Genomic DNA, 23,601 nt, shown 5'->3' with positions numbered 1-23,601 from the left:
AAAATGAATTTTGGTCCTGAACTGGTTTGTATAACACGCAGAAGTAAGCTCTGTTCTGTTAAAGTGCAAGACCTCTGATTATTTATCCTCTTTTAAGCTTAACAGATTAGTCTTTCAAATAATAAAAGGAAATTTCATACTGATCAAATCTTAAGAACATTAGTGTAGGTCAAGATCCTCATATTTGCATTGTTTTACAGAACAAGTACACAAAAATACCGCCATTAGGTAAAACATGAGATAAACTAATGACTGGCTTACATTTTTAAACAAAACAATGTGACAAAGGACCACAAAACCAGTTTTACGCTGCATGGGTATATTTCTGGCAATAGCCAAAAATACATTTAGTGTCAAAATGATCGATTTTTCTTTTATGCCAAAAATCATTACAATATTAAGTGAAGATTATATGGGAATTCAGTTTTAACTAGTAATACGCGTCCAACTATAAAGTTGATTTTTTTCCAGCCTGATCTTAGAAAGTAGTGTAACTGTGTTACGTTTTTCAGATTAGTGGCTAATTTGTATGAATTCTGTGAATTCAAAGTTGTTTCGTACAATAATATGTAAGATTTTACAAAGGAGGCGTGGCACCAAACCCCACCGGTAAACCCAACAGTCATTGGGGGATAAGCAAATCGTACTAAATTTTACGAATGAGATTACGAATTAGCCTCTAAATCAAAAAGATACAAATTACCAAGAGATAGCGATGATTTTCTTAGTATTTTTTGAACCCTTAGATTCCAGTAAAATTTTTTACTTTCATATAATGCATATATCTTCCAAAAAAATTAATGAATAAAAAAAAATTGATATTTATAATCAAATAGTGGAGCACTGTCATTCGCTCTAGTTTACTCAGAGTTTTTCACCTCACATAAATTTGTCACTTTAATTGAATTTTTTTAAACAAAACTGAGTTGAATTTCGCAGGAAATGTGTCATTCGCACCTCTATTGGTGTGTTCGTATTGAAATTTGCATTTGACACGTGCAAATACTTAATTCTGTGTTTGGTATGAACCCAGCATTATTACTGGTTTTGTGGTCCAGGGTAACAAATATGGTTTGTCCATATTTTGTTTAATTTTCCGCTTGTTAAGTGTGACGTCACGCAAAGCGGCATCCGAGTCCAAGCGCTATATCAAACTGTATGGGGAGACTCATTAAATGAATGGTAATAATAAACTTTACAAGCGATGTAATACTTTCTAAAAATCCTTTTCACAATATATATTTATGGATGCCTAATATCCAATAGCCAGAAAGTGATTAATTTTTTATATAATGTTAAAATTTTGGTATTTGTGATGCAGCAAGCCTGATTTTATAAAAAGTTCACTTTAATGTGTGATAGGACTAAAAATTGGCCATAGACGAATATTTTCTCAATTCAAATGAGAAGCGGCTTGAACACGGAAACAGTATTCCATACATCACAACTTACCATATGGATATTAACCAAAACAGCTTCTGTAGAGTGTGTGGAATGTCTGTTTTGAACCTGTTTTAGAAGACTCCTGATACCAAGGAATGTGTCAACATCGCTCGTACTTCTTTGATTAGCAGTGTTGCCTAACCGTCGTCAACTGTAAAGATACTATTGACTAAAGTGCCCAGTGCTTGTGTTTGTTTTTGTGTAAGACAAGTCAAAAGGAGTCACAGGATTTAGCAAAGACACAGAAAAAAAGGCTGAAGGCAGATTCCAGAAGTGGTAGTTCCTTGCGCTACCTTTGCAGGTAGGAGGTTGGGTCCAAGTGCCATTGTCCAAGCACACACTCCTGCTAGAACCCTCCATGGTGAAGCCTGCGTAACATGAGTACAACACCATGTCTCCAAACTGGAACACTGCCCCACGGACTACCCCGTTTGACACGTACAATGGTGGGCCGCAGGACACCCCTGTGTGTGATTAAAATGGACCGAACCAGTAGGTTAGAATGTACGATTCTCAGCAGGGCTGAGCAGTCCATTAAGGAACTAAAGAGAGCTTTCTGCCAATTTCAATGATAGTTAAGAAATTGCATTTTCTCACTCTCTTTCTCTCATTTAAATGTTTTAAAGGAAATTTTCTAAACATTTGACATGTCTTTCATGTAACAGGAACACACTATCTAGTCTATTGGAACACACTGTACAAACAATAATTACAACCACTAGACGGTGCAAAAGTAATGCACGATTTCATCATTTATAGTCATAGTATGCTCTCATGTCGGAGGACAGTAGTGCTACAGGCAGTCAGTAAAGTTCAACAGGTATCTCACAGAGAGAAAAGTAAAAAATAGACAGAGAGAGGTTCAGATTTGAGAAAATAATCAGCTGAAAAGGTTTGTAATGTCATACCTGTTCAAAAGAACTACATAAGTGTGCAGACAACACCACCACATACAGACACGCCATGTTACATCATGCAAACTGCCAAGAGTCAAATGATCTCACCAAATACAACACAACAAAGAAACACAGACTGCAAGAGAACAGGCTTTGATTGACTTTTAGGACAGCATGCCAAAGTATCAGTGACAGAGGAAAATATAGCTTAAAGTTTTCAACAACACAGACAGTATTATAGAGATAGCATGCAAGTTCAACTAAATGTGACACATGTAAGCTTATGTTCCAATGCCTAGTGAACTTTTCAAATCAAATTTGTCAAGGAGCTGGGTCTTGGCATGTTACAAAATTAATGGTAAAATATACTAATGAGCATAAAAGACATAACCACACAAATATTGAGGAAAACGTGTTTTTTTAATAATAATAATTATTATTACTATTATTTATTTATTTATTTATTTATTTAGGTATTATAATCATCATAAGTAATATTGCTATTTATTAAAAGAAGTCATTTTTTTAACTCTAAAATGAATATATATATATATATATATATATATATATATATATATATATATATATATATATATATATGTGTATTTATTATAATAATTAATATATTATTATATTTATTAAATTCATAAGCATGTATTTTGTCTCCCCTCACACTACAACCAATGGTTTCAATTTAATAACATTCAGAAAATTAACAAAAATTACAAGTTTAAAACAAACTGAAATTATTCAATATTAACAACATGATAAATGTCAAATGAAATTATCCTAAGTGAAGCTGAAATCACATAGAAATGCATTTTACAAATACTTAGTGTTAGTTCACCCAAACTGAAAATTCTGTCAGAATTTACTCACCCTTCCCTTGTTCCAAACCGGTTTGACTTTCTTTCTTCTGTTGAACACAAAAGAAGGTAATCTAAAGACAGCTGGTAACCTGTGACCATTGACTACCATAGTATTTGTTTTTTCCTAAACGGACGTCAGTGGTTACAGGTGTTCTTCAACATATCTTCTTTTGTGTTCAACAAAGTATTAACCTACCTAGGGTGAGTAAATACTGAGGACATTTCCTTTCAGAATGAACAATCCCTTTAAATCTGTCTCTCATTTGACAGTAATCAAAATAGCTATGTTTTCATCAAAAGATGCAAATTCAATTTATGCTCAAAACTGGAATATCGCATAAGAGATGTGCGAATAAATCAGTGTTTCATCCAAGTAGTCAAAGAGAACAAAATCGTCACTTCCTGATTAACTGACGGCAAATATCAACAATAAAAACAGAATTTTGCTGAGGTAGAAGAAGCTGTGTCAATCTTTTCTTTATTTAATAAATGACTTGCGCCTTAGAAGACCGACGAGGAATAAACGCGTGGTGGCGTTTGAAGGTGTGGGACGCAGAGCACAGATGCTCTTCTTGATTCTGGAGGTCAATAATAATATATTAACACTAATACTGAAATGATTAGGATGTTTTAGAATGACCACAACAACATTTTAAATGTTTTACAATGTTTTAATGCGCACACTAGAATTTGTTTGGTAAAAGTGTTTCCATCGTAGTTTATGCACATCTTTTCTTATCGAATAAAAATGTTATCCTACTCAGTTATAAGCATGTTTTTTTATGAGCATTTTTTAAATTTATTGCAATATTTATCTTGGCTTTTCCATCAACCATTTTTAAGCACATGTCCAAAATGCACATAAAAATAGCTGGATGGAAACGTAAGTTATGAAAGTGTGTGATTTGCTGAGATTTTGCTAGCTTGATGTTGATAAGTCACAAGGCATGTAATTAGCCTATAAAAATGTGCCATGTTGAATTATTTAGATTGTTTGCATTGTAAATGTTTTTAGTCATTTTTTCTAATCCCTCATCTTAGGTATACATTAATCAAATTTAAACATCGAGCTGCTGTATTTAGCAGCAGTGCTATTGTCAGCAAACAGTACAAAACGGAAGGCCAAATAGACTAATTTACGTTTTTTTTTTTTTTTTTTTTTTGGTCGAGTGTGTGATTTAGGACATTTCATACTGTACATTGTCAGATGTATTGTGTGATTAAGGGATGCACCAAAGAGAAGCCTAAATATGTTTTAAAATTGATCATGGTACAATACAATAAATTTGTATTCATATCATAAATGAATTTCTCCCATTCTAAGCCACTAAAAATACATTAAAAGTGTAATAATGAATGCTTGTACTCACTCTCACACACTGCACTGATGGGGGTCCAGGTCTGATCACTCCTGCAAGTTAAGGTGGCGATACCTTTTCCTTGGTTACTTTTGACCCGCTGACCCTTAGGGCAACTGACTTGTACTGACTGGCCTACAAGGAAAACCGTCTGAGTAGCATTGGCACTGCCTACAGTCCAGCCATAAGGAGGAGGAGGGCATGCTTTGGCTGTGAGGGGGAAGGAATATTTGAGTCATTAACGATTTGTTTATGCTGTTTTAATCTGATATTGTGAATTACTTTACCAATTAAATTAAAAAGCAGAACTATAATGCAGTAATTAGATATGTAAAGTTTAGTTTGAATGTACATTGGTGGGAAAAAAGTCTTCTGCAATGCTGATTAATGCCTAACAAACATTTTTTACTAACTTCGTTGTGAAACTTGACTGTCTTGAGAACCCAAATGATTGTCTGCTTTTGAAAGAAACATCAATAATTCAATTTGCAATCCCTTAAATCAATGAGACTTTGGAAAAAAATCACTAAGTCGACTGTGTGAAGATCTATAACGGGCCTAATTTGTGTTTGAGCAGAAGAGAATGACAATAATGTAACTAGGAAAGGGTTCTTCAACATACTCTGTAACACACCTTGTTAAACAAGATTGTGAGTGTTTAGTAAAAAAAAAGTAAATCCCTCACCCAGGGATCTTCCCTTTAAAGACTATTCAGAGTATTTGAAACTATATGGGTTGACATACGTAAACAGACGGGGAAGGGTGAACTCCAGGAGCCGTTTCCCACACACATGACGAGAGACTCTCCCTGCAGTGTGTAGCCTTTATTACAGTGGAACTCAAGAGCACGTCCACTGGACAGGTTGTGTTCTTGCACCTTTCCATTCAATAAATCTGTTATCTTCTCACATCCACCTGGAACTAAATATTTGTTTATGCAATTTTGGAAAGCAAAAAAGTTAGATAGAGAAACGCTGAATGTGCTTTTAATTGTGACTGTTTATCTATTTTTACCTTCACATGTTGGTGTGGGTAAGCTCCAAGATCCGTTGGCTTGACAAGTGAGGTTCTGTGAATCAACCAAACTTGTTCCCTGACGACACGTGTAACTCACAATACTTTGGTATGTCTGACCACTGGACGAAGCAACTGCATTAGGAACCACTGGTGGAGGACCACATGATACAGCTACAGACAAGAGACAAAAAATATCAAGTGAATTTAGCATTTCATAGTATTGAGTATAGTAATTTAGAAGTATTCTAATAATACAAACAATAGTAATGGCCAATAAAAATGTATTTTAAGATATATTATCAAATCTTTTATGTTATAAAAATGTAGAGATTTTTAAAAAATACTTGTTTTTCAGTTAAAAAGGCTTACCAGCACACACTGGCTGAGTTCCACTCCAGGTTTTATCACCTTGACATGTGCGAACAGAATGACCCTGGGCAATAAAAAAAGACACACAGATGTACACATGCCCTTAGCTAAAATTAATTGACAAACTTAATTGTTTTTACTTGTAACATTCCTCTTACTTGGCACTATTGGAAACCAATTTGAGATAAGACACTGTTTTTTGGTACTTTACACTGAATAAATAAAATTTTGACTGCATAAAGTCCAATTGATGTGAGAAATATTCGCTGAGCCAAGGTGTTTTCCTTGCCTTTGATCGAACATACTGGCAAGCACAAGGACAAGGATGAAAATGTATGAGTAATAAAATAATGTTAAGGGTGTCAAGGTGGCGCAGTGGGTAGCATGATCGCCTCACAGCAAGTGTGTCGCTAGTTTGAACCCCGGCTAGGTCAGTTGGCATTTCTGTGTGAAGTTTGCATGTTCTCCCCGAGTTTGCGTGGGTTTCCTCTGGGTGCTTTGGTTCCCCCCACAGTCCAAAGAAATGCAGTACAGGTGAATTGAATAAGCTAAATAGTGGCCATAGTGCAGGGGTGGCCAACCTTGTTCCTGGAGAGCCACCTTCCTGCAGATTTCAGTTGCTACCCATATCAAACACACCTGAACCAATTAATTACGACCTGAACACCACGTGATAATTACAGGCAGGTGTGTTTGATATGAGTTGCAACTGAAATCTGCAGGAAGGTGGCTCTCCAGGAACAGGGTTGGCCACCCCTGCCATAGTGTATGAGTGTGAATGCAAGAGTGTATGGGTGTTTCCCAGAGTCGGGTTGGGGCTGGAAGGGCATCCACTTCGTTGGTGGTTTATTTTGCTGTGGCGACCCCTGATAAGTAAAGGGACCGTGCGGAAAAAAATAAATGAATGAATGAAAATAATGTTAATACCTGTAGCAAAAATCCTTGTTGACAAGTATAGTTAACAACATCTCCATAGTTGTAGCTTATGCCCTCAACCAAGCCATTGAGAATAGGGAGAGGCTTCTCGCAAATAACAGGCAAGCAAGACGCAAGAGGTGGAGACCATTTGCCAGAGACCTGGATGAAATTAAAGAAGGATAAGATTCAATGGAAAATGACAAATTTATCACAATATGATGAATAAAGTTTTTACACAACAAACATCCAAGCATATCACTTACAGTGCATTCAGATAATCCAGGTCCCTCAAGATAGTACCCTGGCCTACATGAGACTATGACTGTGCCTCCTACAGGTGTGAGCTGCTTGCCTGTGATGACTACATGGGTGAGGTTAGTAGGTAGAGTGCAGGGTGAAGGCCGACATCTGACGCCATGTTTGGACCAGGTGCCATCACTTTGACAGGTGATTGAGTCTGTTTTGGTTGCCAACTCAAAGCCTTCTTTACACCTGCATCAAGAAATGTGTACTTTAAAGAATCTGAGAATTTTCAATGAACAATTTATTCGTTATTGTTTCTAAATTAAGTTGTTATTCAATTTACCTATATTGAGCTTTGCTGCCATACGTTAAGACTGCTCCCACAGTCTCTGCATTTGAGATTAGAGGAGGTACTCCACAAGAAATGGGTTCACAGCTCAGGTTGGGTTCACCCCACCTTCCCAACCTGCCACAGGAAATATGTGGAAAACCTTTCAAATGATATCCTGGCCTACATCGGTAGGTGACCGTGTCAATGGTGTAGGCAGTGCTTCCTTGAATGACAGCATTAGGCACAGCTGGGGGAGGGATGGAACATCTCCCTCGGGTGCAGATGGGTACTCCTGGACTCCACACCCCACCCTTGTCGCATATGGCCTCAGAAGAGCCAAGAATTTTGTAGCCATCATCACATCGAAACCAAATGCTTGCTCCACAGGTGTGGTCTCGACCGAGAATAGAGCCGTACTTGAAAACTGGGGGACTGCAAACACACGGTCGGCACTCTGGAACTTGCCCCAGCCAGACACCCTCAGCAGCACATCGCAGAATTGGGCTGCCAACAACCTCATATCCTGGGAAGCAAATATACTCCACAATATCATCAAAATTAAAGCTTGATCCATTCAGGTAACCATGGCTAATATCCTCAGGTGGGTCACATGTGATTATGTCGCACCGTGGAGGAGGGTCGTCCCATAGTCCATCGGCTCTGCATATTAGAGTAGGATTTCCAGTCAAGATGTACCCAATGTCACAAGCATACCTAACCATACCATTGTAACCATAATCCGTGCCTGTTACTCTGCCATTTTCAATTGACGGTGGTTGACCACAGTTGGCTGGAAGGCACTTGGGAGGAACCTCATTCCAACTGCCATTGGCCAAACAAACAATAGTTGGTGCTCCCAGTAGAATAAACCCGAGGTTGCAGCTGAACAGCAACCTCTTACCAAATGTATGGTCATCTCCTCTCACCAAAACATCTTTTGATACGACAGGCCGCCCACAAGAGACTTCTTTACACAATGGAGCTTTGTTGTCCCATTTCCCATCAACCTGGCAAGTTCTAGTTTCAACACCCTCAAGGACAAACCCACTATGGCACTCATAGTGGATAAGCTCCTTGAAGTGAAAAGACTTTCCAATCACTTCACCATTCGCAATGCCTCCAGGATTTCCACATGAGATGGGCAAACAGCGAGGAGCGTCATCACTCCACTGCTGCCCAGAAATGCACTGTCTGATGGTTTGTCCATTGAGTTCATAACCCTCGGCACAACTGTACTCTGCAAGGCTGCCAAGTGCGCTATCGGTTACCATAACTGATCCGTTTTCAGGGCTTGGTGGAGCCTCACATTGTGCTGGAGTGCACATGGGGGAGGTTCCATTCCACGTGCCATCTTCCCGGCACATCAACATGATGGCACCATTTATTTCATATCCAGAATGACAATGATATTTGACCAGGGAACCATGCAAAAAGCTGTTGTCTACTGGTAACTGTTGACTTGTAACCATGTCATATTCTGCTGATAGTTCTTGAACCTTAGAGTAGTCACCAAAATCAATATGTGGAGGCAGGCCGCAGTCAGCAAGAACACATTTGGGCTCAGAGCTTGACCAGCCATGATCTTCACAAGTGAGGTGATTATTTCCAACTAGCAGGAAACCTGGGAAACAGCTATAGAAGATCGTAACCCCAAATTTCCTATCTCGCCCTTCTACAAATCCATTGTCAATTGGTTTGGGAGGAGAACAGTAGATCGGCACACAAGTAGGTGCCTCCTGGTCCCACTGTCCATTCTCGAGACACGTGAGAGTTTCTGGGCCCTGTATGCGGTACCCTCTTTGGCAGAAATATGTAATTGACTGGCTGAATTGAAGCTTAGAGTACCTAACAGAGCCGTTGGGAATCTCCTTGGGTGCAGCACACTTAACAGGGTGACATACAGGTATACCTCCTATCCATTGTCCACTCTGACCACAAAGCACAGTGCTGTTACCTAATATGTCATACCCTGCTTTACAGCTGTAGATGGCAGTACTAAGATACATTAATCCTTGAACATCCACAATTCCATTAGGTATGTCCTCAGGGTGTGGGCATTCAACAGGAATGCACTGGGGATAGGGCTTACTCCAGTTCCCATTTGCCTGGCAGTGGACAGAACCTTCTTTGCGGAGCGTGAAGCCATCCATGCAAGAGTAGGTAACCACATTACCAAAGTAGGATTGTGTGTCCGATGGGTCACCAAAGGCAACCTCAGGGGGAGGTCCACAAAACACTTGTTTGCAAACTGGAAATGAGTCATTCCACTCTTGGGATGGGGTACATCGAAGAGTTCTTGCGCCATGAAGAACATATCCTTCCTCACAAGAAAGCTCCACAGTTCCTGAGTCAGAATCTAATCCACGTAGTACAAGATGATTTTCCTCTAAAGGTGGTTCAGGGCACTGTACTGGGGAACAACGTGGGATTATGCTTTTGTCCCAATTTCCAAACTTCAGACAAGTCCACACAGCATCTCCGATGAGTTCATATCCCTCATTGCAGACAAATTCTACCTTACTGCCGACTTCAAAGGTTGAGCCATGATAAAGGCCATTTTTGATATCAGGTGGGGTTGGGCATGTAAGAAGGACACATACAAGAGAATTGCTGTTTGACCACTGCTTATTGGCCATGCATGTACGCTCAGGCTTCCCAGTTAGACGATAACCATCATTACAAGCATAAGTAACTCTGCTGTTATATACATAGCTGTTCTTTCTTATTTGGCCCTATGGAGAAAGAAAAAAGTTCAATAAATATCTAATGATTAAATATATACCACCAAATATTAAAACAAAGCAGGGTATTTATGTTATATTGACATCATCAGTATGCACAAACGGTGAGGTCAATAAGTATTTGATCACCCTGGGATTTTTCAGGATCTCCTACTTGGAAATCATAGAGAGGTCTAGTTGCCACAGAAGCCTTTGTTAACAATTACAGAGGTCAAATGGTTTCAGTAGTCCTTCACCAGGTTTGAACACATTGAAGAAGGGGTTTTTGCCCACTCCTCTATACAGATATTCTCTAGATTTGTCAGGTTTCGGGGCTGTTGCTGAGAAACAGAGTTTCAGCTCCCTCTAAGGATTTTCTATTGAATTTAGGGTCTGGAGACAGGTTAGGCCACTCTGAAACCTTGATATGTTTCTAACAGAGCCACTACTTGGTTTTCCTGGCTGTGTGCTTTGAGTCACTGTCATGTTAGAAGACCCAGCCACAACCCATCTTTAATGATCTGACTAAGCAAGTTTTTTACCCAATATCTCATAACACAAGGCCCAGTTCATCTTCTTAATACATTGCAGTTGTTTAGTCGCCTTCGCAAAAAAACCCACCCAGAGCATGATGCTTCCCCATGCTTCACTGTAGGTATGATATAATTGGGATGATATTAATCATACTTCTTCCTCCAAAGATGGCTCTAAAAAAGTTTAACTTTGGTCTTATCTGACCACAGGACTTTCTCCCATGACCCCACTGGCTCATCAACTACTAGCTCCTCTCATTTAGTTCTGAGCTCATATAGCATGATTGATACCCCACGAGGAGAGATCTTCCGTGGGGTCCCAGTCTGAGGGACATTGACAGTCATCATTAGGCATTCCATTTCTGACAGTTGCTCCAACAGTTTTTCTTTTTTCACCAAGCTGCTTGGCAATTGCCCCATAGCCCTTTCCAGCTTAGTGAAGGTCTACAATTTTGACTCTTGTGTCTTTTGACAGCTCTTTGGTTTAGCCCATGTTGCTACTTGGACTTTTGACTGATTGTGGGGTGCACATGTGTCTTTATGACAGCTCGACTATTTAAAAGCAAAATAACAGGTATTTGATGGTCAGAAATCTGGCTGAAAAGCAAGTCATCAAATACCTTTTTGACACAGAAATTAACATGTAAATTTAAAAAAAAAATCAAACAATGTGATTTCCTCAAAGTGGAAATGCACCTATGCTGCAAATTCTAGACCCTTCCATGATTTCTAAGGAGGTTATTTTACTTATTGACCTCACTGTACATGATTATGAAAATTCAGCATGGTACTGATGCATCCCTGGTAAAAAAAAACAAACAAACAAACAAAAACATTGAATTACCTGTATAAAACCATTTGCCAAGCGAGGTGGGCTGGGACAGGAAATAGGCTGGCATGTTGGCAACACACCTCCCCACTCACCGCTGGCTTTACAAATTCTCTTCTTTTCTCCTCGGATAAAATATCCCTTATCACAGCTGTATGCAATCACTGCTCCAAAACCATAGTTGTTTCCGCTTACATAACCCTTCTCAATACTCTCTGGTTTTGAGCATCTGACAGGCATGCAGCCAATGTCCAAAGGTGAAGGTGTCCACTCTCCCCCTATCAAGCACTTCAGGGTTCCTGTTGTGTTGAGAACAAAGCCTTCCTCACACTTGTAGCTGACCTCTGTGTTGCTTGCATACTTTGGTTTATTGATGGAATCCAGAATGGCGTGAGGTAAATCAGGGGGACGCTGACAGAAGTTGGCAATGCAATGAGGTATGCCAAAGCCATCTGGGGGTGCCCAAACACCTTGAGCATTGCAAAACAGTTTTGTATTGTTACCAGCAGTGTACCCATCATCACAGAAGTAGATAGCGATGTCTCCAAAAAGCTGGTGTCCAGTGTCAGGAAGGGCATGATCAACTTGGGGAGGTGGTCCACAGGACCGAGGCACGCACTGAGATGAATTACGAGTCCAGTTGCCACTTGGGAGGCATTCTTGAGTTTCTGCACCAAGCAGGGTGTAACTAAAATAAGACATATTTTACAATTCGCTCTTAGCAACTCACATTATTAATTACAAAAAATATTTGATATGGCAGAAAAATATAATCTGGTCAAAGCCTTTGACATTAAAATACACATATAAAGCAAATTACCCGTCTTTGCAAATATAGTAGATCTTGCTACCCAGAGTAAAATTGTCACCCTTAATCACAGCATCTTTCAAAGGAGGAGGTTTGCCACAGTCCACTCTGGCACACATGGGGGGAGGAGAGGTCCAATCTCCTGATGACTCACACTGCAGTTCCATAGCACCCTGCAATCTTTACACCAAAAAAGAGAGTCATACATTCAGCCTGTGTAGGAATCAACCATATTCTCCAGAAAGGTTTTCATATACAGTTGAAGTCAGAATTATTCGGTCCCGTTTGAATTTTATTCTCTTTTTTAACCTCCTAGGGCTTGAGCGTCCACATACGAGGACAGCACATTTGAGTACTTAAGTTGCAATTTAAAATACTTTGAATGTTTTATATTTTGTTACAGACATACAGTGTCATCCTGCAACTGTTTCGCAACATATAAAAATGTCCCAAACACAATTTTTAACTGTCGAAAATGGGGAAAAATGTTGCTTTTACTCTCTGATAGTTAAAGCAAGTTAAAAAAAATTCTATGTTATATATGCATTAAAACATTCAGGAAAATTGTTTTATGTTATTTCGGAACACGAGTACATGTATATGGACATGATTTTTTTTTTGTAAAAGTACATCATATCAAAAGATGATACTTAGATTTTTATTCTAATTAGGTTCAAATAAGCCCAAATAGCAAAGACAAATAATAAATGCATTTAAAAAAAACACTATGGGCCTTAAGAGGTTAAATATTTCCCAAAATGATGTTTAACAGAGCAAGGACATTTTCACATTATGCCTGATAATATTTTTTCTTCTGGAGAAAGTCTTATTTGTTTTATTTTAGCTACAATAGAAGCAGTTTAATTTTTTAAAAAACGTTTTAAGGTCAATATTATTAGACCCTTTAAGCTACATATTTTTTCGATAGTCTACAGAACAAACCATCGTTATACAATAACTTGCCTAATCACCCTAACCTGCCTAGTTAACCTAATTAACCTAGTTAAGCCTTTAAATGTCACTTTAAGCTTGGAAAATATCTAGTCAAATATCATTTACTGTCATCATGGCAAAGATAAAATGAATCAGTTATTATAAATGAGTTATTAAAACTATTATGTTTAGTAATGTGCTAAAAAACTTCTCTCTGTTAAACATAAATTGGGGAAAAAATGAACGTTAGGGGGGGTTGGGGGAGTACCTGTATCCCTCTATGCAGGTGTAGGATAGTGTAGAGCGGTAGATTTTCCCATTGAGCGTATACTCTGCATAGTCCACCACTGGAGGCTCACCACAGGTTATAGGCTGACAAATATGAGGTTCTCTGCTCCATTTCAAATCAGATTGACACTGGCTTTCTATTGGCTCCAAAGGAACATATCCCTTCTCACAACTGCTCCACAGCAAAAAAAGAAAAAATATATATGATTAACTACACACAAAGGCACAAAAATATTGTCTAACACCTATTATGTTAAAACAAACAGTCTTTCTCATATTCATATAGATCTCTATACAATACCTCAAGAAACTGACTACATCTATCACTGACAGTGATACCTGAAAGTCACCTTGCTTCCGTATGTGAAGTTTGCCCCTTTAAGGATTCCATATTCTGGGAGAGTGGGATGAGGACAGGAAAGAGCTATGGTGAAGGAAGAGCAAATTATGTTCAGTGTTGTTTGGCACTGCAGGTCTCAGGCAGCAATTCTCATCACTGCATTTAAAGAGGAGGTCCACTACAATAATAGAAGAAGCTGTGGATTGTGAGCCACAACCTGTGAGTGCTTTTATTTGGTAAAATTGATCAATTACATGCACAGTTTCTAGCGTTAATGGTATGTTGTAGCGAGGACATAAACAATGATGTATACAATGGGAAATGCTGTTTGGTACCGCTAACAATTTAGCTACAATTTCATATTTATCCGGTGAACCCCTGTAAACACCCACAATCTTCACCTGCACCACTAGTTATTAAAACTATTACGTGTATGTGATGAAAAAAATCTTCTCTCCGTTCAACAGAAATAAACAGGCTAATAATTCAGGGGGGCTAATAATTCTGACTTCAACTGTACATATTACTTTTATGTAAACAGTATATCTATTTCAGTGGAATAACATTGATAAAACTTTACTGTATGAGCATTTCTGAATATCGCTACTAATTTCTTTTTTTTAAATAAATGACTAAAAAACATCTCAAAGCTAGGCTTACCTTTGCAATATGGGACATCCTGCTTCCAAAAACCCTCCTCTGTGCATGTAAGTTGGGATGAGCCAATTAACTCATAGCCATCCTTACAGGAAAATACTACCTCACTTCCCATAATAAAATTAGTGCCCTCTCGTTGCCCAAACTCAGGAACACCTGGATCTTTACATTTTACCGGCTCTAGTGAAAATAAAAAAAAACGTATAAATAATTTTCTTCAGTTTATGAACATAATCATTAATAAGATCACACACAAAAATAAAATAATTCTGCAATCATTTATTCTCCATTCATTTGTTCAAAACCTGTTTGAGTTTCTGTTGAACACAGAAGAAAGCTGGAAACCTGTAATCATTGACTTCAATTGTATTTGTTTTCCTACTATAGATGTCAATGGTCACCTGTTCTCAGATTTCTTAAAATGTATTATTTTGTGTTCAACAGAAGAATGTAACTCATAAAGATTTATAACCACTTGAGGTTGAGTAAACAGTCAGTAAATCATCAATTTTGGGTGGACTATACCTTTAAGTAAAACATAATAGTCATTTTAAAGAGTCGTACTAAACAATGTTGTTTAATGTTTAAAGGAATGGCAGACTGGTCCAAAATGCACCAATATAATAATAAACAGCTTAATTGTACAGCTTTTAATGAAAATGGGTTACCTGTGCAGTTTCTTCCATCCCCACTGTAAGGAGCTATGCAGGTGCATATATGCGAGCCATCAGTGTTCTGGCAACTAGCATGTTCATCACATTCAGAGCCCAAAGAACATTCATCCACATCTGTAACATGATCGAAAACCAACAAAACAAAGTGTAAATGACAAATGAAAAGCTGCTTGTCATTCATTTAGCATGCACACTCTGCATGCCTTTGTTCTTGTGTTAAACATGTAAAATGATATTCCAGGTTCCAGATGCCCCCATATAAAGTAGTGTTTGGTAACCCTGATATAGTCCTATTGTCTATTCAGTGCCTCTCTCTGGTTCTTTTACTCGTTTGCTGTGTATCACTTACCCAGACAAGCAGGTGGGTTGCCAATCCATTTACCATTATTAGTACACTGCATCTTATTCTCCCCGAGCAAGTAGAAACCTGGTTTGCATTGATAAAGCACTGAGCTCCCAGCATAGAAATCCTCTCCATGATATTGTCCATGCTCCAGGTCAGGTGGAGGACCACATTCCACACCTACAGATAAACACAGAGGCCCTGGTTTAGATTCATGACATTCTTTCTTCTGGGTAATAAATAAAGTGAGATCTACATTGTATATGCAGTGCATGTCAGTGTGTGAAATTATTTTGTGATGCGGATTTATCTGTATTTGGAATAAAAACTGTATGATTTCACATCAGAACAGTGTAATTTTATAGTTGTAAATGTAGCTGTGGGTTCCATTTATAACAAGCGTCATTGTTTAAACAGTCATTGTGTGCCCACTGTTTCATATCTGAGGATTCGCATGATCGCATCACTCACGTTCACATATTGGCTCTGCGTGGCTCCACTGGCCTCTGTTTAAGCACAGCTGCACTGGCTCCCCCACTAGATAGAAGCCAGGACTACAAGAGAACTGCACCTTAGAGCCTGGGCTCACAGCTTTACTGGATGAGAGCAGATGAGGAACAGAAGTCTCCACCAGGGGGCAGTCTAAGAAAGACCATCACAATGGACGACAAATGTTATACTCACTCTTAACTAGAGACATTTATTTCACTAATATCTGAGAATGTGTTCTCAGTGGTTATGTTTGTGCATGATTGGATACAACCTGTGAGTATACTGAAATTTCATAATGTTTCCATACAGCTACTGCCCAAAAAACTACAAGATTCTTATGTAAAAGTAGCACAGAAATTTGTAGAAAGGAGTTCTACATATATATTAGGGCTGCATTATATAGCATTTCAGTATTGATATCGCAATGTGCGAGTCCACAATAATCCCTTTGCAGGGATCTGCAATGTAGTTGGGATAATAGTTGACCAGACATTACAATATTAACAATATAGTGGAGCGGTTTCAAATCTTAACCTTAGATTGAAGGTTTATTATTTGCATGTGTTTTTAAGGCCTGTGACTGTCATCATTTCAAGAAAATTTAAGCTATTTGGGTACAATACTGTAAGTTAAACATTTGTAGCTTATAGTGTACATTATATAATCATTTACTTATTAAACATGACACATTGTTGTGTTGTTATACAGTGATTATTTCATTTCTTTTCATGAATACTGTTTGACTCCCCAGAAAAATCCTAAATCATAGTTTATTTGAATCTTTTCTCTGTTTTATTGAACTTTGCTTGTCATTTTTAAAAATTGTCTATATATTTTATGCAGATACACTCCGCTACTGCAATCAATCTCAAATTGATCTTAAATTATGAATTCTTTACAAGCTATTCAAGTCATCTGGTCATCTGGAACTTAAATCAATACTATATACATTGCAGTAAATTAAAAAAATATATATAGTTGAGCCATCCAGTTTATTTTTTCCTTCAATTTCTGTTTAACGAAGAGAAGATTTTTTCAACACATTTCTAAACGTAATAGTTTTAATAACTCATTTCTAGTAACTGATTAACATTTTAAGACACTTCTATATAGCTTAAAGTGCTATACAGTTTCTCGCTGAAAAAAAAACTAATAAGACTTTCTCCAGAATAAAAAATATTATCAGAAAACATGCTAAAATTTCCTTGCTTTGTTAAACATAATAATGATAAAAATAATCATAGGGGGGGGGGGTGCGCTAATAATTCTGTCTTCAACTGTACATATATATTAATAAAAGAGACTTGAATCCAGGACTACTATTTCTTATATGTTCTGTGTGTTTTATTTCATTTGCTAATTAATTTTAGTGATGTACGGTAGAAATAGATATTCAAATGTGTTGGCAGGGGCGGATTTAACCAATAAGTGAGGTAAGTGGCTGCTTATATCTAGAAATATAAATTATACCTATAAACTATATATAATATTGTTTTTTTTATCATATTTTGTATGGTGAGAGTCAAACAAATAAAGCTTAATGTAATTTAATATAATTTAATTTAAAATAAAATGTAATATTAATATAATAGTGTAAAGTTATGTAATAATAATACTATAAAATAAAATTTTATTATTACATCTGCACAAATTTGTTCACCAACCCCAATCATGGAGCAGTCCAGCAGTCAAATTTAAATAAACAAAAATTGCTTTTTTAGTAATCATTTAAAATGTAGAGATTGCATTAAGTTAAAATGAGAAACAAAGTTTGAGTGATATGTAAATAAACAGCTAAATAAATAAAAATTAAATAAAAGTAGAAAGGGTGTATTTTATGGCTTTTGGACCCCATGGCTGGAATTGCTTAGGGCCCCCAAATCACTAAATCCGCCCCTGCGTGTTGGTATTTATTATCTTTTTCTTGTATTTAAAATCTGGTGTCATCTATACAGCATTATGTCTACAAACTGTAGACATAATGTATATTGTATTGTATATTTATTAATACCAAACATTTTACATAAGTAACTTTGATGTTATGGCCCTGTAACACAGTTACAGTTACAGAATGTGTTTTCATAGTGACATATTGAAGTATCAAAAGGAAAGTTCACCCAAAACTGAAAATTCTGTCATCATTTAATCACCCTTTACTTGCTACATACAAACATGTTTGACTTTAGTTTTTAGAAGATATTTTGAAGAAAGCTGGAAACTTGCAGCAATAGTATTTGTTTTTCCTACTATGGAAGTCAATGGTCATAGTTTTTCAGCCTTAATCAAAATATCAGAGTAAATAGAGAGAACATATTCATTTTTGGGTGAACTATCACTTTAATGAACACACATTTATACTCTCTGCAATGTATAGCATGCACAAATATTGCTACTGTTAGTTAATAATAATTGATTCTTACCAGCACAGAAAATGCTCTTGCTGGTGGTCTTAACCCTGCCTGTGACCCCTCCTAAGAAGTCAGGCCAGGCAAACACGTTCCCTTTCTGCAGATCATGTGGACAGCTGCTGGCCAGAGACCTGATCTGAGAATAGTGAAGTATGATTTTATAGTTTATAGATCTCAGAGCAGCTCAGACAAATGCCTACTTTTTCAGCCTCAGGAAGCTCTGTGAACTTGATAGTAAGGAATGTGTATAAAGTGTTACCTGCTGTGGTGTTAAAACATAGTTCCATATATTAAGTTGACTAAGAGTGCCCACAAAGGACTCCACTGGGTTGAAGCCATCTCCTCTCTGATCTTGATCCTGCCCAAGAACCAGAGCGCCCCCCCCTGTTTGAATAAAGCACACAGACACATGGTTTCTCTGTAGTAGCCATCGAGCAATAAATGTCTTAATAAACTGGCTGTGAGTTTGAGTTCTTTATCAGGTATGAAGGTTAACCTGGTATTGTAGTGCCAATGGACAGTCCTTTCCCTCCATCTGAAGGACTGCCGTCAATGTAAACTCTCCAATCGCCATCCTTGCTGCGCCATGTTACACCAATATGGTGCCAGAGGCCATCATTTACTGCTGGGCAGTCAGTAATCCGCTCCTTTCCATTAACATACAAGACCCACCTGAAAGTAATGGAAGAAAGAGAAAGAAGAATGCAAAAAAAAGGCAGGGTTAAACATTATTAGGAGACTAAGAGAAAATGACATAAAGAAAAAAGTTGTCAAAACATATAAGCATATTTTATTATATACATATATATTTAAGAAATTGATTAATTTATTTACTGATATAAAAGCCTATACACTCACTGGCCACTTTATTAGGTACACCTGTCCAATTGCTCGTTAACGCAAATTTCTAATCAGCCAATCACATGGCAGCAGCTCAATGCATTTAGGCATTTAGAATGGTCAAGATGATTTGCTGTAGTTCAGACCGAGCATCAGAATGGGAAAGACAGGTGATTTTAGGTTGTTAGTGCCAGACGGGCTGGTCTGAATATTTCAGAAACTGCTGATCTACTGTGATTTTCAAGCACAACCATTTCAATGGTTTACAGATGAATGGTCCAAAAAACAGAAAATCAGAGATCAGAGGAGAATGGCCAGACTGGTTTGAGCTAATACAAAGGCAACAGTAACTCAAATATATACTCGTTACAACCGAGGTATGCAGAAGAGCATCTCCGAATGCACTTCAAACCTTGAGACGGATCGACTACAGCCGCAGAAGGCCACACTAGGTGCCACTCCTGTCAGCTAAGAACAGGAATCTGAGGCTACAATTTGCACAGGCCCACCTACAATAGGAGTTTGGAAAAACATTGCCTGGTCTGATGAGTCTCGATTTCTGCTGCGACATTCGGACGGTAGGGTCAGAATTTCCAGTACCTTGTTGAATCTATGCCATGAAGGATTAATGCATTTCTGAAGGCAAAAGGGGGTGGTAACCCGGTACTAGTAAGGTGTACCTAATAAAGTGGCCGGTGAGTGTATATTATTATTATTATATATAAAATTTCTAGCACAGCTCTTACCCATTATAGTCAATGAGGAGGAAGGCATTGTCACTTCCCTCCACTGCATAAGAGACAGGAGTTCCATAATTAACAGTGTCTGACGACCTCATCCAGAACGTACATGTGATCTGAGTTAAAGATGGCATGTGGCCATCCATCATCACGTAACCGTGGATACCAGAAACTTCAAACTCCAGATCAAAGGAGTAAGGCATTTCTGGAAAAAAGGGAATTGGCAACATATGATATGTTATTATCAAGAGATTGCATCACACATTATTTTTGTTTATGTTAATGTATTTATTTGTCTGATGTCAGAACAAAGGCTGAAGTTCAAAGCAAAAGCTTTTCTATTTTAATTAGAATACATGGCTGTTTTAGAATCGTGGAGAACTTCGTGTTTTAAAGGGTAATTTGTTGTCATAGTACATCAAACTTGTTCTGAAGAAATCAATGAAAAATTGCTTGTGAATTACAGGTTGTGAAAACGAATAGCCTATTCAATCATTTTTAAAAGCTGTTGGGAATTTTCCAAACGTTTCTGGGAACGCATCTCTATTAAATCTCTATTAGAGTGATATAGAGCTAACTTCTCTATATGATTTTCATCTCTTTCCCTCTATACCTGTCTCACACCTGGTTCCGTTGAACCCAGGAGGGCATCGGCAGGTGAAAGTGGCCACTCCATCCACACAGGTCGCGCCATTCAAACACAAATTCAATTCGCAATCATCTACGTCCACCTGGCACAGTCTCCCTCTGTATCCATTCACACACTCGCACCTGAAAGCAAGTGTGAGGCAAAAGCGGCATTGTTCATGTCTGTTTATGCGATGAATTTCAAATATTCTCATAATGCACATTTGCATGAACAGATCCCACAAAGGCTTCCTCACTAACCTGAAATCATTGATAGCGTCCACACATGTTCCTCCATTCAGACAGGGGGCACTGTAGCACTCATTAACGTCAACCTCACAGTTGTCGCCAGTGAAGCCCTGAGCACATGTGCAGAAATACCCACCCTCCAAATCTTTACAAACACCTTCGTTTTGGCATGGGCTGGAGGCACACTCATTTATTTCCATCTCACAACGTGGACCTACACATAAATGACCAAAAACATTATGTGTAACTTGAAGATTGCTGTTATACAATTTAAAAGTCCTATGAAGTGCTTTGAAAAGTGCATTTTTATTTGATGTTTGATGTAAGGAGAGTGGAAAATAGTGTAGCTCCTCCTCTTTTTAAAAACAGAGAATAGCATTTTGTTTCAAATTAAATGCAAAAGAGAGGTGTCTTGAAGGGGAAACTGTAGTATGTGGTGATCAAAAATGATTGCTCTATTTAGGCAGAAATTAATATTTCAGGTGTGTATCTTCTAAATGCAAATTTTGGTACTGTTTTAGAGCACATTAGCTTTTATACAGTTACGTCCATAAATATTTGGACATCGACACAATTCTAACATTTTTGCCTATACAACAACAATAATTGGGATAATGAGAGAATAACACACACCTAGCCATGGAACAGCTTAGAAGCCAATTGTCCAATTACTTTTGGACCCTTAACAAGTGGGAGGCACATATGCTAACACTCACCTGATTTGGATGTAAACACCCTCAAATTAAAGCTGACAGCCAGCAGTTAAGGCACATCTTGTTCATTCATTCATACATTCATTCATTTTATTTTCGGTTTAGTTCCTTTATTAATCCGGGGTCGCCACAGCGGAACAAACAACCAACTCATCAAGCACGTTTTTACGGAGCAGATGCCCTTCCAGCTGCAACCTATCTCCGGGAAATATCCACACACACACTCATACACTACAAACAATTTAGCCTACTTAATTCACCAGTACCGCATTTTGGAGAAAACGGAGCACCCGGTGGAAACCCACAAGAACGCAGGGAGAACATGCAAACTCCACACAGAAACTCCAACTGACCCACCCGAGGCATGAACCAGCGACCCAGCAAGCTTCTTGCTGTGAGATGACAGCACTACCTACTGCGCCACTGTGTTGCCACATCATTTCAAATCAATTGTGTAAGTGTAAAGAGCCAAAAATGTTAGAATTGTGTTAATGTTCAAATATTTATGAACCTAACTGTAGATATCCTTAAAACATCTTAAAAACTTTATTTTAATAAATGACATTATATGTGAGTGAAATGTATTGACCTGTGAATCCATCTGGACAGCTACACGAAAAATAATTCACTTCATCCACACAGATTCCTTCATTCAGGCATGGAGAAGAGCTGCACTCGTTCACCTCTGCCTCACACAGCAAGCCTTCCAGAGACAAAAAGACACATTAAACACACACAAAGACATAAAGACTACATTTGGCTGCATGAACCCAGCAGGCACAGGATATCAACATGACATCAGCTTGACGTAGTGGGAATGTTTCATTTTGTTTGGAAATAAAAAATAAATAAACGGGTTAAAATAAACGTCAGAATCCAACATCATGCTGACGTCAATGTTCAAATGTTTTAGGTCCAACCTAGTCAACCAAATATCAATGTCATTTGACGGCGTTATTGGATATCTTTAGATTTTGGCTAGATATTGAATTTTGGTCACTTAATGTCATGACCAAAATCTAACCTAATATTAAAGTCTTATGACGTTGTATGCCTGCTGGGAAGGACCATCACCTTCTACTTAATCTTTCTTAAACTGAACTGCTGATAATCTGATTATTTTTATTATATGCCATTTTGCAAAAATTTCCTCTCACAACCAACAGATGTCCTTTATGTACTACATTTGTTGAGCATCTGACCAGTGAATGCAGATCTTGTAATAAAAAAAACACATTATTTTCCCCTAGCATTTTTAAGGAGGCAGCACAAATCTAGCACTGGATACCTGAGGTGATTTTTTAAAATACTTCAATTTATTAACCTGTCTTGCATTGTTAGCTTCTGTGTAACTTTCTTTATTATACAACATTGTTCTGAAAAATTATTAAAACTACATCGCTTCTTCCTCTACATCTTCATCACTATAGCTGTGGTCTGCACTCTGCTGTTGTTTAACATTCAGAATGGTTTTTAGTGTCAGTGTGTTGCTCCCATTAATGTGCTGTTGATTAATGATGTTCAAGGATGAGCTAAATCTGTTAAAAATTCGTACACAGTAAAACAATGTTTATATATTTTTACTGTTTTATTATATAAAGACTCATTCTATCGTAATTCTACATTTGTGTGGCAAGGAATTTTTGGCAAAATCCGCACAATCTGTTTAATCGAAACTGAAACAACCAGAGATAATTTTTTCTTCTAAAAAAATGAAATTTACCCTTTTAATTACCTCCTAATCCACACATAAATATATATTAATAAAAGGCATATGGATGTAAATTACTTTAGTAAACTTTTTTTCCGAAAACAAAGCATTAAGAAAGTGGATATGAACTTTACAAATGTCTGTACTCTCAATTATTAGAGTACTGCCACCACAGACAAAATGCCCCAGACACAGAATTAGAGAAAAAACAACCTAAAACATTTGAGTTTAATTCTACATATCTAGGGCAGT

At 37.7% G+C, this 23,601-nt stretch overlaps 1 protein-coding gene across 8 annotated transcripts in view; it reads right to left on the bottom strand.

Annotated features, from left to right (window-relative positions):
* The window catches only part of svep1 (sushi, von Willebrand factor type A, EGF and pentraxin domain containing 1), a 148,215-nt gene that overhangs the window by 8,221 nt on the left and 116,393 nt on the right, over nucleotides 1–23,601 (bottom strand). For 3 of the 8 annotated variants that reach the window (XM_087259760.1, XM_087259757.1, NM_001442643.1), the window contains 23 exon segments: nucleotides 22,228–22,341; nucleotides 20,938–21,139; nucleotides 20,663–20,820; nucleotides 20,056–20,254; nucleotides 18,966–19,141; nucleotides 18,729–18,853; nucleotides 18,482–18,605; nucleotides 16,041–16,211; nucleotides 15,576–15,749; nucleotides 15,221–15,340; nucleotides 14,556–14,732; nucleotides 13,895–13,979; nucleotides 13,536–13,727; nucleotides 12,347–12,514; nucleotides 11,542–12,214; nucleotides 7,457–10,176; nucleotides 7,134–7,362; nucleotides 6,880–7,029; nucleotides 5,953–6,016; nucleotides 5,581–5,754; nucleotides 5,311–5,487; nucleotides 4,579–4,776; nucleotides 1,737–1,907 (listed from right to left, as the gene is read on the bottom strand). In XM_087259760.1, coding sequence (XP_087115886.1) covers nucleotides 1,737–1,907; nucleotides 4,579–4,776; nucleotides 5,311–5,487; nucleotides 5,581–5,754; nucleotides 5,953–6,016; nucleotides 6,880–7,029; nucleotides 7,134–7,362; nucleotides 7,457–10,176; nucleotides 11,542–12,214; nucleotides 12,347–12,514; nucleotides 13,536–13,727; nucleotides 13,895–13,979; nucleotides 14,556–14,732; nucleotides 15,221–15,340; nucleotides 15,576–15,749; nucleotides 16,041–16,211; nucleotides 18,482–18,605; nucleotides 18,729–18,853; nucleotides 18,966–19,141; nucleotides 20,056–20,254; nucleotides 20,663–20,820; nucleotides 20,938–21,139; nucleotides 22,228–22,341 — 6,741 coding nt within the window. 8 annotated transcript variants of the gene reach the window in all.

This window comes from Danio rerio, chromosome 7 (assembly GCF_052040795.2).
Source record: "Danio rerio strain M-AB ecotype USA chromosome 7, GRCz13ab, whole genome shotgun sequence".
In the NCBI taxonomy this organism is placed as follows: domain Eukaryota; kingdom Metazoa; phylum Chordata; class Actinopteri; order Cypriniformes; family Danionidae; genus Danio; species Danio rerio.
Note: the sequence above shows the minus strand (reverse complement) of the source record. Positions and strands in the feature narration are given on the sequence as shown.